This window comes from Terrapene carolina, unplaced genomic scaffold, assembly GCF_002925995.2.
Source record: "Terrapene carolina triunguis isolate 2854851 unplaced genomic scaffold, T_m_triunguis-2.0 Scaffold89, whole genome shotgun sequence".
Lineage (NCBI taxonomy): Eukaryota > Metazoa > Chordata > Testudines > Emydidae > Terrapene > Terrapene triunguis.
In genome coordinates this window covers 30,654,350-30,668,169 of record NW_020664440.1, presented here as the reverse complement: position 1 = coordinate 30,668,169, position 13,820 = coordinate 30,654,350, and the positions used below count along the sequence as shown (strand labels likewise).

The 13,820-nt window shown below is 50.0% G+C and overlaps 1 protein-coding gene across 1 annotated transcript; it reads right to left on the bottom strand.

The window, feature by feature from the left end:
• Positions 1-1,293: 1,293 nt before the first annotated feature.
• GPHA2 (glycoprotein hormone subunit alpha 2) lies at positions 1,294-4,352 on the bottom strand. The gene is made up of 4 exons (XM_024193548.1): positions 4,323-4,352; positions 2,687-2,798; positions 1,981-2,165; positions 1,294-1,395 (listed from the first exon to the last, which is right to left on the bottom strand). Exons 1-4 carry the CDS (start codon positions 4,350-4,352, stop codon positions 1,294-1,296), a joined length of 429 nt encoding a protein of 142 aa, XP_024049316.1.
• Positions 4,353-13,820: the final 9,468 nt, after the last annotated feature.

Below are 13,820 nucleotides of genomic sequence, written 5' to 3'. Positions count from 1 at the left end.
TAAGGATTTAACGCCTATGAAGTGAGAACTAAGAGGAGATGCTGTTTCTTGCAGCCAGCAGAACTCCTGGCCACCAGGACTGTAGGGGATCCAAGATGACTGGGATTTTTTTAAAGTGCTGCTTAATTTTAGCAGCTGGGACTGACACCTTTAAGCAGCCCAGCTGGAAAGGTTTGTTTGGCACAGAAACTGCTGGGCAGGCTAAAGTTTCTTCAACAAGATCATTTATTTTAATAGCTCACATACTGTAGCACTCAGCGAGAGAGTGGGAGCACAGGTAGCCTTATCCCCAATATAGCATTATTATTCATATTAGCGTCACAGCTAGAGACCTTGACCAAGATCCGGGCCCCATCAGGCCATGTAGTGCACAGACATAGTGAAAGGGAGTTCTTGCCTTAAGAGCTCACAATCTAAATAGGCAAATGATGGGAGAAGAAACCGAAGCACAGTAAGAAGAAAGAACGTGCACATGGTCACACAGCAGGTCAGAACAACTAGATCCCATATCGTCTGCGTATCAAACACAGCCCTCTGGCTACCCCACTACACCCTCTGGTAGCTATACCAGCTCCCACTGGCCTTTTCCCAGGTGTGGGTGAGGTGAGATGTGTGCAGGGTGGAGCGATGTCTCTAGCTCTGCCTCTGGCACTCCCATATAAAAATGAGCAACGGGGACCTACTTTCCTTCCATAGACTCCCTAGGAGGCCTAGGTTCAGGTTCAGAACTAGGATGCTCTGCTTGGTAAATAAAGGGACCTTAAAGGGTTCCCTTTGTTATGGGGTCAGGATTCAGGCATGTCCTTGCCGGGATCTTTCCTGAGAGTGACAATCAACTCTCAGGGTCCAAGGCATGAGCTGATCTCTTCTCTAGGGGTCAGGAAGGAACATATTTTATGCTCTAGCCAGGTACATTAACCTGAGATCAGGTATTAGCTTCTTGGCAGCACAGCAGAGGGGAAAGGAGCCCATGAATTTTTCTGACTAGGGCCAGCGTACAGGCAGCACCCATTTACAGCCCTGCTTGTGTTGGGGAGCCTGGCTCTATGGTTTGTCCAGCTGGGGGCTGTCTGCTGATGGTATCTGTTTGCAAAGACAAACCTACAGCAGCAGCAAGCTGGCAAATTGAAGCTCTTGGTAAAGCTGGGAGCAGATGTGGTGCCCCCTGGTGGTGGCAAAGCAAGCTTGGTATGGACTGCAGTAGCCCCTGCTGACACATGTTAATATGCACAGTTCTAGACAAGCCCAGCCTGTGGTTCCTGGGTGTCGCAGGAGAGGGCTTCCCTGGCCCAGTCAGTATCGGGAGAGACGGCACATGTCGCACTGGCAGCTCGTGGCAGTGAAGATCTCTATCTCTTCGTGGCGGATGGCCCCGCAATGCAGGCGGACTTTGATCTGTGGCGGGGGGATGGGAGGGTGAGAGAGGGACTGGCGCCAACCCCCTATGCCCTCCTTGAATTCCAGGCCCTGGTGCAAGTTAGAGCAGGTGCCACTTCCCATGATCCCTTGGGGGCAGAGAATAGCCAGAGAATGGTGCATTCTGGCTGGCAGGGATGGATTCTGAAAGGGCCACAGAGTAGCCCTGAGATTCCAGCCAGCGCTGAAGATCCCCTCTCGTGAGCGCTGTGCCGGACCAGGGTGCGCTGCACCTGTGTCAGTCACATCACTCGCGTGGCTGTAGTGTGCACTAAATCCTCAATGTAGCTGAGAATCGGCCCTGCTGTGTCCATCCAGCTTTCCCCTATGTGCTTCGATCCCAGCTGCTGTCTCTGAGACCTGGTGAATCATTGGGGAGCTACTGGATTCCCCAATACCTGTGTGTCTGCTAAAGGATCCCCCTCTTTCTTGCTTCTATCTATCATCCCATGCACCCGGGAGTCCCGTGTGCCCCGGTCTGGCTGAGTTTGTGGGAAGACTTATACCAGGCCTGGGCCCACATTGTGGAGCAGGATCTATGGCATATCCCCCAGCCCCGCTCACCTTCTGCATCTTGCTGATGGTGCAGCACTGGGACACAGAGGTGACGTTGTGTTTGAAGCTGCTGGCCAGCAGGACGGAGTACTTGGAGGGGAAGGCGCTGGATTCGCAGTAGCCCACACAGGCCTGGACCATATGGGTCCCACGGCAGGTCCCACGGCGGTCGCTCTTGATGGTTACATCAAATGCTGTGGGGAGAAGGGGGAGTTCAGTCTTCATGGCCCAGCCAGCCCTCAACCTCTGTGCTGATGAGCTAGGGGCTGGGCTGAGAGCCAACTAACTCATTCCACACCAGGGCCACAGAGCGGGAAGGACCCTACTTGCTTGGGATTTGAACTGGCGACTTTAGAATCCAAAAGACCCATCCCCTGCACTGAACACTCAAGTGGATTTACAGCCATGAGCATCCCTGTAAAGTACAGGTGTGCAAAAGTCAACTGTGGGGGCCAGGGAGCTATAGTGGGTAGAGCAGAGGGGCTAGGAGCCGAGACTCCTGGGCTCTATCCTGGTTCTGTCACAGACTATGCTTGACCTCAGGGCCAAGTCACCTCCCCTTGCTGTGCGTCGGTTTCCCAGATTGTAAAATGCAGCAATTTCATGAGTCCCCGGGAAGGGGGTCAGCATCAGACCCAGAGTTAGGGAGATCCTGGCTCCCCGGGGCCATGTTCAGCCCTGGCACTGCTCCATTTCCCCCCTCCTCTGTCCTTACGGTGCAGATGGCAGCCGGGCCCGATGGCCTCGTAGCTCCAGCGTGGGGAAGCCGTCAGGATCAGCAGCAGGGAGATGATGGCAGCGTGGCAGGATGGCATGGTGCATGGGCTCTGCAATGGGAATGGCACAGGCTCAGGGTGCAGAGTCAGGGCAGCAGGAGGTGGGGAGCGAAGGGGCTGCTCTGATTAGAATAGTGCATGAGCTGCATGCATGTGTGCACAGCCACCCTCTGCTGGCTGGAATCTGAACCTCTGAGCCGTGTGTCCTAGCTCCTATACTGCTAATGGGGATTCTTCCTGAGTGGAAGGGCTCTAGCCTTTGGGAACAGAAGAGACTGGGATATGCTGAGACAAAGGCCATAGACCAAGCTTCAGAGTCTGGGCTGTCCCTATCCCCCCTCCCCACACACTTAGGTTCAGAGATTCCAAAGCTAGAAGGGACCATTGCGATCATCTGTCCTGACCCCCTGTACAGCACAGGCCAGAGAACTTCCCCAAAATCATTCCTAGAGCAGATCTTTTAGAAAAACATCCAACCTTGATTTAAAATGGTCCATGATGGAAAATCCACCACTGCCCTGGAGAAGTTGTGCCAATAGTTAATTATCCTCACTGATGAAAATGTGTGCCTTATTTTCAGTCTTTCTCTGCTAGACTCAGGAGCCCATTATTCAATATTTGTTCCCCATGTCGGTACTGCTAGACTGTGATCAAGTCCCCCTTTCACCTTCTCTTTGATAAGCTAGATAGATTGAGCTCCTGGAGTCTCTCACTGTCACCCAGGTTTTCTAACCCTTTAATCCTTCTTGTGGTTCTTCTCTAAATCCTCTGCACTTTATCCACATCCTTCGTGAACTGTGGACGCCAGAAAGGGACAGGATGTTCTGGCCATGCTAGTGCCAACTAGAGAGTCAAAATAACCTCTTTACTTCTATTCAAGATTCCCTGCTCGATGAATCCAAGTATCACATTAGCCCTTTTGGCCACAGCATCACACTGGGAGCTCTCATTCAGCTGATTCTCCACCCCCCAAATCTTTTTCAGAGCCGCAGCTTCCCAGTATGGAGTCCCTCCTCAAGTAATCTGTTTAGTCCTTTTAAAGCACATATTGTTTGCTTGTGCCCACTTCCTGGAATTTTAGCCTTGTACAGTTCTACCTGGCGTAAAACTGGAACTGCAAATACAGTAAAATAGATTTTCATTTTTTCCTATAGCAAGCTCTTTCAACTCAACTTCTCTTGTGAATCAAAAGCGCAGTGATCAAAGGGGCATTGATTAGTATGCAGGGACTGGGAGTCAGGACTCCTAGGTTCTACCACTAACTCTTGGAGAGGGGTTTAGTGGTTAGAGCGGTGGGCTGGGCATCCTGGGTTCTAGTCCCAGCTCTGGGAGGCAAGTTGGCTAGCGCAAGCGTGTGAGCCTGGGATTATTCCCTCTAACGACGATTCTCTCTTCACCTACAAACTCCTCCTGCCTCAAGGACTGAAAGGACCTGGGAACCTGCTCTGCCTTCAGTGCAGCTCAGAACCCAGCTGTTCTGCCCCCTTCAATTCCCCCCAGCCAGGAGTGTATCCTACCATCTGTATGTGGCTGGCAGGAAGTCCGCAGCAGAGGGTGTTAGCCGCTGTCTCGCACCGGGATCCTGTTGGGCAGCTCCCGAGTCATGGTATCCTCCTGCAAGCCCTCCCAGGTGCTATATCTAGCTCAGGTATTTGCATCTCCACACCTCAGCCTGCCCCTTTGGGTCTCTTACTTTTCCCATCTCCACCCTCTGCCCCGCCCCCACCAGCCCTCCCAGCTAAGACAAATAAATTGCTCTCTGGATTTCCAGAGCCACTTGCTTTTTCAGAGATCCCACCCCATCAACTTCCATCAGCTTCTTAGGCCAAGCCCTTCTTACTGCCGGCTTAAAAGGGGCTTTGGAGCTGGGTAAAAATAGACCACTCGTGGTTACAATAAACTCCCTTCCCCTTAGAACCATCAATTCGGGGGCAGCACAACAAATAGTTTGTTAGCGTAGAGAGTGCGTGTGCATGTGCATGACAGAAAGTGCCACTGCCCTCTGCTGGATGGAATTGAAAAGACTCAAGCATGTGTCATAAGCCCCATATTGCTAACAGACAATGGGGATTATCTGTGAACTCCAGGCCTGCCCTTGTAGAAGGAAAGGCCTGGAGCTCTAGCCAGCACAGCTGTGCATACTGTCTAGAGACAACAGGGGTGTTGCTAGATTTGTACGTCTTATTTTGATCCTCCTGAAATGACATGTTTGAAATGGATTTAGTGGCGTTGTCTATGCAGTGCCCAAAGTCAGACCCCTCTATGTCCCCAGAGGCAGGGCTACAATGTGCTTTATTGCTTCATGTTTTGGTATTCAATATCACACAATTGTAGCAGCTGATGGATCTTATATTTGACAGCATCTTCCATTCTGATAGATCTCCGAGCACAGTGCAAACTGTGTATACACCCCATTTTACCTCCCAATGAGATGCATCTGCTTCTGGGAGGTAGTGAGACTTATACACCCACCAGTGAGCTGCAGCAGCTATTTAACAGCACTGAGCCAGGGGACTTTTAATGAGAGTTGAGGACGTGGGTCTTGCATCTCATCTGATGTACCAGATGCTGCGATCCAAAGAACTAATGAATGGCAAGCGCCCCCTCAGACCAAGCAAACTGTGCTTCTGCAATGATGTCTTCCTGCAGGCAGCCTTCCAGCTCAGGAGCACAGTAAGTCCCTTGCCAGACACCCCGGCATGCATCTTACTACCGGTGCATTAGGGAGATAATTGCGTTGCCTTTGCAAAATGTGCCCATTTCTTGCTAATAACAATTTCTCCAGACTGGTGCAGGGTCACTCCAGGTCACAGCTCTGGCTCCACTGGCAGCCCAGCAAAGAACAATGGCTTGTCCTCGTCCAGTGGCTCGTCTCGGAGTGCCTGGGTGTATTAATTAATCACTGGCTCCTAGAACCCAGCTCTGCGATAGACTCCCTGGGTGACCTCGGGTGGGTGACCACCCCTCTTTGGGCCTCAGTTTCCCCATCTGTGATTAAAGGGATAATTATAAGCTAAATAAATAAGATAAAAGATGAATTATCATCCTCATGTTCCAGGTGGGGAAACTGAGGCCCAGAGAGATTTCAGGGTCACCCAGGGCGTCTATGCAGAGCCAGAACCTAGATCTCCTGAGCCCCAGCCCCATACCTTAAACCTCAAAATCCCTGCTCTTCTCCATCCGTCACTGAGCGGTCTCTTGCTTGATATGGGATGGTGCTAGCTCTGCAGAGACCCCGGCACCTTCCAGGAAAAGCATAGGCAAGGAGACAGTGTTGTACAATGGCTAGTATGCTGGGCTGGAACTCGGGCCACCTGGGTTTAGTCCTGGCTGTGCTGCAGCCCTTGGGTGACGTCACTTCCTCCTTTAGTACCCTAGAAACAAGAATTAACCTTTCTGGCTCTGCTCTGGGGGTAGGGTGACCAGACAGCAAATGTGAAAAATCGGGACGGGGGTGGGGGGTAATAGGTGCCTATATAAGAAAAAGCCCCAAATATTGGGACTGTCCCTATAAAATCGGGACATCTGGTCACCCTATCTGGGGGTGGGTCACATTAATGATGGGGAAACTGAGGCACGAAGCTGGGGAAGTGACTAGCCCGAGGTGAAATGGTGAGTCAGTTCTCAGAGCAATGGATTCCAACCGACGAAGGTGTAGCGAGATCAAGTGGCTGGAAGATAAAACTAGGCAAATTCAGACTGGAAGCAGGGCACAAATGTTTAACAGTGAGGGGGAATTCACCACCTCCCAAAGGAAGGGCTGTGGATTCTCTATCACATCCAATCTTGATTTAAAAATTGTCGGTATTTCTAGCAGGTCTGCTCTGGTTCACACAGGAGGTAATGCAGGGATGTCTTGTGGCCTGTGCTGTACAGGAGGTCAGACCAGATGATCCCAGTGGTCCCTTCTGGCCTTATCGACTAGGAAAACGGCTGCCTTCGCCTAATCTTTACTGACAGGTTTGATCTTGCTTCTGAAAGCTGAATGAAAATCTGCCACCCGGGCGGGGAGAGGGTGGGGGGATCCTTCCCAAAAGAACAAAGCTGCTACTATAGAACAAAGGGATCCCCGTGTCTCCTCTGGAGGAGGTTAAATCCAGCTGTGGGGGTGACAGGCAGTTGAACCCAGGCTGGAAATGGCTGAAGTTGACCAATGGGGGAAGGGGAGATCTCGGGGAGAGGGGATTTGTTTTAAAGATTCTTTTTCAAACCAAAACAACAACTTGGGTGGTTTTGTTTGGGGTTTTTTATTTGCTATGCATGGTAGGGCAAGATCGTTAGAGGCCCTGGCCAGGATCAGGACCTCCACTTGGGCCAGACACTGCACAGACCCTGACCGAGACTGGGGGGGCCCCCATTTTGCTGGGCACCATACACACCCCTGCCCAAGATCGGGCCTTCCCTTGTGCCAGGCCGTCCCTGCCCCAAAGAGGTCACAGTCTACATAGATAAAAGAAGGTGAATTAGCCTTGCTTTTTAGGTGAAAACTGAGGCACAGAGTGGGGAAGTGACTTGCCCAAGGCTACCTAAGGAGTCAGTGGCAGAGACAAGAATCAAACCCAGCCCTCCTGTGGCTTAGTCCAGTGACCCTTAGCTACAAGACCATCCTTCCTACTGTAAGAATAGCACTGGCCTGTCTTTATCTAGGGGTTTATGGATTTAGGATCCTGACTTTTATAATCTTAAAGATCAAATTTTCCAAACTGCCTATGCCCCATTTTCAAAAGTGACTTGGGCTCTGAGGAGTCATTTTGAAAATGGGGCATAAGCGTCTTTGGAGAATGTGATTTCCCCCTGGCCTCTATATTGGTGGGGTCACTAAACCAGACACTAACTCGATTAGCAGAGCTCTGCACAGCCCTAAAGCACTGAGGGCTCTTAACACCTCTCCCTCCAAGCCAATTAAATCTTTAATTCCAGGAGAATTGAATTAAACTAAAGGGGGTTGTGACTTAACATGTTGGAAGAGAGCAGGGAGAAAGCTCCAGTTCTTTACCAGCAACTATTTATATCACCCAGACATATTTTAGGTATCGGATTAAGTTCAATATATAAACCTGCCATTGTTGGATTGAGTCTTGGGGCCAAGCTTTTTCTAAATGGAGGGTTGGCTCAGAAAGCTTAATGCTGCGTAAAGAAAGTGGAATTTGGCCAGAAGGGCTGAGATGTCAGATTTCCCTGGATAAAGAGGGCTTTGAAAAGCTGGTGTGACTGAGTCGGGATCTTTGTGAGGCGATCATCGGCTAGCGGCACGTCTGCTTGTGCATTTCAGCTCAATCCATCCATCTCTGGGGTAGAGCAGGGCAGCTGTTTGACAGGCAAGAGTTTAGGGGAGGAAATTAAGGATTTCGAAACAACGAAGGGTTAGTTAAGGAGGCAAAACGCTGGGCTGGGATGCCAAGGTTCATGCCCTGGCTGGGGGAAGTGCCACTGGATCTCTGAAGCCCACAAGGGCCGTGGCTTCATGTTGAATTTCAGATGAGACAACTCTGAGACCACAGTCCTGCCTTGCGATTCTGGCCTGTAAACAGCTCCTCACTTTGAGCTGTTCCTTGCTTATGTTTCCCAAGGGCTCAGGACCCCCAATTGGGCCTGATTTCCAGATTTTGCTTTGCTACAAGCCCAGTTGTGGATGCTGAGCCCTCAGAAACCTTGCCCTGGGCTCTTTGGAAAAATCTCACCCTTGCCAGCTGGTTTGCAGTGCAGTAAGCAGATCCTCCGTCAGCTATTTCCAAGTGCAGCGTGGGTCACATCTGGCACTGGCCAGCTTCTACTCTGGCAGAGATCAGGATTTGGCCCTTGGTCCCAGGGAAGAAAGCACAAGATCACTGCAGAAAAGTAACTGTATCCTGTATCAAGCCATCTTTAGCATCCCTGAGCTTACAATTCATTCTGTAAGCAAAGCCATAGATGCGTGCATGTGCACGTACCGGTCCCAGGGCCTCGTCAAACTTATGGGAAATGATCATGCAAAAAGAGTCGTTATAATACATATTTAATGGGGCTATTTCTGTATTACTCTCAGCCTGTGGAAATACCAACTGCCCGCTCACCTTTAGTGCATTCAAGGAGCCAAGAACATGTCAATATCCCTCTGCTTTTTTTCTCTCTCCTATGTGCTCATTGGCACACTCCCCCAATCACTGTAGTGTCTAGGCACCGCCTGGTCTTGAATGGATTTATCCCCATACACCCCCTGTGAGGCAGAGCACTAGAGAGGGTGAAACTGAGGCACAGAGGCTAGTTTGCCCAAGATCACACAGGGAACCGGTGACAGAACAGGGAATTGAACCCTGGTCTACCCATGACCCAGGTTAGGGGCCCTAACAACTGACCCATCCTTGCTCTCTGGTTGTTTAATTGCTCTATGTTGCATCTGTGGGGTGTGGTTTTTAAAGGGGAGGTCTTGGGAAGTTTGTAGCAAGAGAAGTGGATTGTGGTTTGCATGAAAGAAAGGTCCAAGTAGCCAAGTTCTGTTCTGGATTGGAACACCCCAGAGTCCAGGGAAGGAGGGAGGGAGTTTGAATCGAGCCTTTTATTTGCTGTGTAAGCAGCAGAATAGGTTAATACCAAGGCAGAATCTGCTCTGCCTCCACTGAAGCCAATGAGGGTGTCTATGAATCTACATAGTGTAACTGAGATCAGAATCAGGCCCTGACCCCAATGCATTTGGGGGTGACTCCAAATTGACCTTGGAGGAGCTGAGATCAGAATCCAGCCCTGACCCCACTGGGTGATTCTGCATGATCCTGGAAGAGCTGAGATCAGAATCGAGCACATCTGATGTTATACGGTGGGGCCAGCTGTGCTGCTGGGGTGGTCCCCTGTGGAAGTGCCCTACTGCTGACCCCCTAAGAGCAGGGAGGAGGGGGGGGGGGGGGACATGAGCAGGCAGGCAGCTGCCTAGCCTGAATGACAGTCTGGAGGAAGCTGACATTAGCTCAGTAGCTGGCTGTGTTGAAAGACAAAGGCCCTTCGAGCTAGGTCTTGTTCCTGCAAGTATCTGTCTGTGCATGTAGGGGGAAGGAAAATGTGTTAACTGAGAAATGTTGAGCAGGGGGCTTAGATTAAAGAATCAGTGAGGGGCTGGTCAGAGTTTGGGGCTGGCTTTATTTTTCCATCATAAAAGCTGTAGCTAGGGTGACTTGTCTCCAAATAGCTGCCGGGCTGGAGTCTGATCTCACTGAGAGCAGTGTAACTGGGGGGAGGAGGGGGGGATGACAAGGGGGTGTCTGGTGGCTAGAGAAGGGAGCAGGGGTAGGGGCAGGCAGCCAGGACTCCTGGTTCTGTTCCTGTTTCTGGAAAGGGGATGTGGTTTAGTGGCTAAAGCAGGGAGAAGTGGGAGGGAGTCAGGACTCCTGGGTTCTATTCCTAACCTTAGCAGTGAGTCAGTGGCAAGTACAGTGGCTGGTGGATGCTGGCATGCCCTACCAGGCCCAGTTCTCCTCTCACCTGGTGGGACTCAGGAGCAAGTCAATAGAGTCAAGCTCTGATGTGCTGTAGAGATGTCAGATGCTCTGGAAATACAGCCCCCTACCCGCAATATGAAAAGTACTTTGGGCCTAAGGTCAGAGAGGACCTCACGGAAGGCTGGTCTCAAGGCACTGGCTGGGAGGTTGTAGCTCAAATGCCTTAGGGCCCCAGAAAGCCTGTGCAGTGGCCCCTTGGCTCCTCCACACACCAGTGGGGCTCTGTCTATGGTGCTGACAAGTCACAGGCCCCTGCCTTGCCTGTTAGGGGGCTTATTCCTTCACCCTCTCACTTCCCTGGTCCTTCTCGCATGAACAGAGAGCAACAATACCCGAAGTCCGAAGGTGCAAACAATTTGATGTTTATTGGAGTGAACTTCCAAGTAAGCATGATTCCAGTTTCCTTCCTTAGTGGCCCCCTTCCCAGCTCTGACACCACAGAGCCTTGCCTGTGTCCCTGTTCCCATTCCCCCCCCTTAGCAAAACATGATTCCAATTCCCCTACCCCCATTCCCACTCCCCCCTTACTTCCTGATTGACTGCAGACTATATAGTAAAACTTGGGTTCTGCTTAGCTATACCTTAACCAATCATTTTACTGAAATTTAACTAACCAATCCTAACATATGTAACATGGTTATTTAACCAAGTATATCCCACCACCTTAATTGGTTTACACCCAACAAAATTAATTATACAGCAGACAGCAGGGGCGGCTCTATGTATTTTGCCGCCCCAAGCATGGCAGTCAGGCAGCTTTCGGCGGCGCACCTGCGGGAGGTCCGCTGGTCCCGCGGCTTCTGCTTACCCGCTGCCAAATTGCCGCCGAAACCGCGGGACCGGCGGACCTCCCACAGGCACGCCGCCGGAGGCTCCCTGACTGCCGCCCCCACAGCGACCAGCAGGCCGTCCCCCGCGGCTTGCTGCCCCAGGCACGCGCTTGCTGCGCTGGTGCCTGGAGCCGCCCCTGGCAGACAGAAACAACCACAGAACCAGACTGAGATTATACAGACAAACAATAGGGAAGTGAAGACTACAGTGATAGAACAATACAGAAATTAGGATTTCACATCCCAGCTATTGATAAGTGAGTTCTTGCCAGACAGGATGCTATCAAACTAAGTTTCCTTTGACATCATCTAGGCTCTTCCCTTTCTCTGGAGGTGATGGGAATATCAGGACAGGATTGTATTCCTAACAGCCCAATAGCACCTTATTTCAATGTGACTAGTTTGGAATGTGAGGATGTGACCATACATTTCCCAGTTTATGGCTGGCCTCTGCTGCTTAGCCGAAGGCCTTAGCCTAAGAACCAGGCCTCAGACTGTCACAGTAAGAGAAGGCCCTTACACCGGCAGACAGTGATTTTAATTCTTTCTTTTATACCTCTATAACTAGCTAAGTGATAAAAATACACCTAAATTCTTAAAGTATATGCCCCGGTTTGATTATTCACAGCAATAACATTTACAGATCCATTTGTGTACCAAAGTCCAGATAGCAGCGTACAGATGTGTGTAGTTTGGTTAGGGGCTGGTGTAATTGTGCCCCCTAGTAATATGTACATTTCCAGCAAAACACCTTATGCACAGTACACCCAATTGTCCACCCCTTTCATAGGCCATTGTTCCTGCTCCTCCATAGTCATAGGAGAGGGGCACATCCAAATATCTTCTTTGATTTACACCATATTACACACCCCTCCATTGATTCCCAGTGAGCTCCTCCCCTTCTCATTATTTCCATAGGGCTTGTGGGGCCCACCTAGTTGCCATTCCATTTCCAGGTACCATGCTAGCTATTACACAGGTGCTGGCCTCCTAGTTGAGTATTTTGCATTCCCATACACATCTCCCCCCTAGGTCAGCCTTTTGAAGCCATCCCCCACCCATGTTATGTTAGCAACAAGACAAGCACCACAGACAAACACAAAACATAGATCCATGGTATTCTGGGTTATTTTTCCGCTGGCACCAGCATGCTTGTAGAGTGTCTGAAAAACAAAAGAAACAATTTCCACCCCCCTGGTGGGGACAGATTATTGCTTAATAATAATAATACCAATTCCTTTTACAAATTGCGCACACACACCCCTCTTAGGGTTAACCTGTTTAAAAGGAAGTCAAACATTTTTTCTCCATGGTTGCCCATGGATCTTTTACTCCAAAAATTCCAGTGGAATACAGCAGACCTCCATCATCCTTTGTCCCAAACAAAACAAAACTAAACCACTTCACATAAGTATCCAAAGTCCCCTCCATTAAAACTTCAGAAAAATAAAAGTGTGGAAAGGCGGGGGGAGCGGAGGGGGAAGAGGTGAAAAGAAACCAATTAAGCCTATCAGGTCAGTTTAAAGTATAGGCCGCCAGCTTCAAATTAAGTAAACTGAGAAAAAGAAGAAGGAAAAGAAGAAAAAGATATACTGTAGTTAGCTCTGAACCAAGAGTAGGCTCCCCAGGTTGAAACAGTTGGGAACCCTTACCCCCAGGTTCTCATCCTGGCTCTGGGAGAAGAGTGGGGGTTGTTACCTGCTCCTGCAAACCCTGCCCTTTTTTACTTTGAAACCTTTTCTTTTTTCCTCCACTCCCCCAGAACCAAGTCCCAGCTCCTGTCTCTAAAGCTGGTCTGTTAACTCTGCTTTTGACTCTAAACCCTGTTGTGCCAAACCATCTTTAACCACCCCTAACTAATTTACAACCCTTTAGCAGCCCTTGCTGAAACAGCACCAAACTTGAAAGATTACTGGCAGCTTCCCATAATGCTGCCCTTACTTCAAACCTCTCACAAGTGGGCTGAAGTGCCTCCTTTCCCTGGAAGGCATTTAATCCCAATGGGCAGGGACCTTCTTTCACTACCCATATATCAAAGGAGGGTGGACTCCTCAGCTACCCCCCATCCCTTTGGGTCCCCTAACACTTCCTCCATTTCCTTTTTAATCTCATCCCAGGCTGACCCCTGCACCTGGTATGGGCCCTGGTTCTTCCTTATTCATTTATCCAAAAAATCCTTTACCCTGGCTTGCCAGAACCCGCAACTACCATCACGAGAGTTCATATACCCCCTCCAAGCAGCTGCGCGGACTGTTGGGGAGGGGGACTTACAGGCTGCCACTCACCTATCCAATGTGATGCATCCGAGTCACAGCACCAAGATCTTAGGGGGCTTATTCCTTCACCCTCTCACTTCCCTGGTCTTTCTTGCATGAACAGAGAGCAACAATACTCAAAGTCCAAAGGTGCAAACAATTTGATGTTTATTGGGGTGAATTTCCAGCAAGCATGATTCAAGTTTCCTTCCTCAGTGTCCCCCTTCCCAGCTCTGACACCACAGAGCCTTGCCTGTGTCCCTGTTCCCATTCCTCCCCCCCTTAGTAAAACATGATTCCAATTCCCCCACCCCCACTCCCCCCTTACTTCCTGATTGACTGCAGACTATATAGTAAAACTTGGGTTCTGCTTAGCTATACCTTAACCAATCATTTTACTGAAATTTAACTAACCAATCCTAACATATTGTTACATGGTTATTTAACCAAGTATATCCCACCACCTTAATTGGTTTACACCCAACAAAATTAATAATACAGCAGACAGAAACAATCACA

Excerpts from the sequence above, each read along its gene's own strand:
- GPHA2 (XM_024193548.1), bottom strand. The coding sequence starts at position 4,352 with ATGACTCGGGAGCTGCCCAACAGGATCCCG. Across the intron at positions 2,166-2,686 it reads GCCCGGCTGCCATCTGCACC|CATTTGATGTAACCATCAAG; the intron begins GTAAGGACAGAG and ends TTCTCCCCACAG. Across the intron at positions 1,396-1,980 it reads CCATCAGCAAGATGCAGAAG|ATCAAAGTCCGCCTGCATTG; the intron begins GTGAGCGGGGCT and ends CCCCCGCCACAG.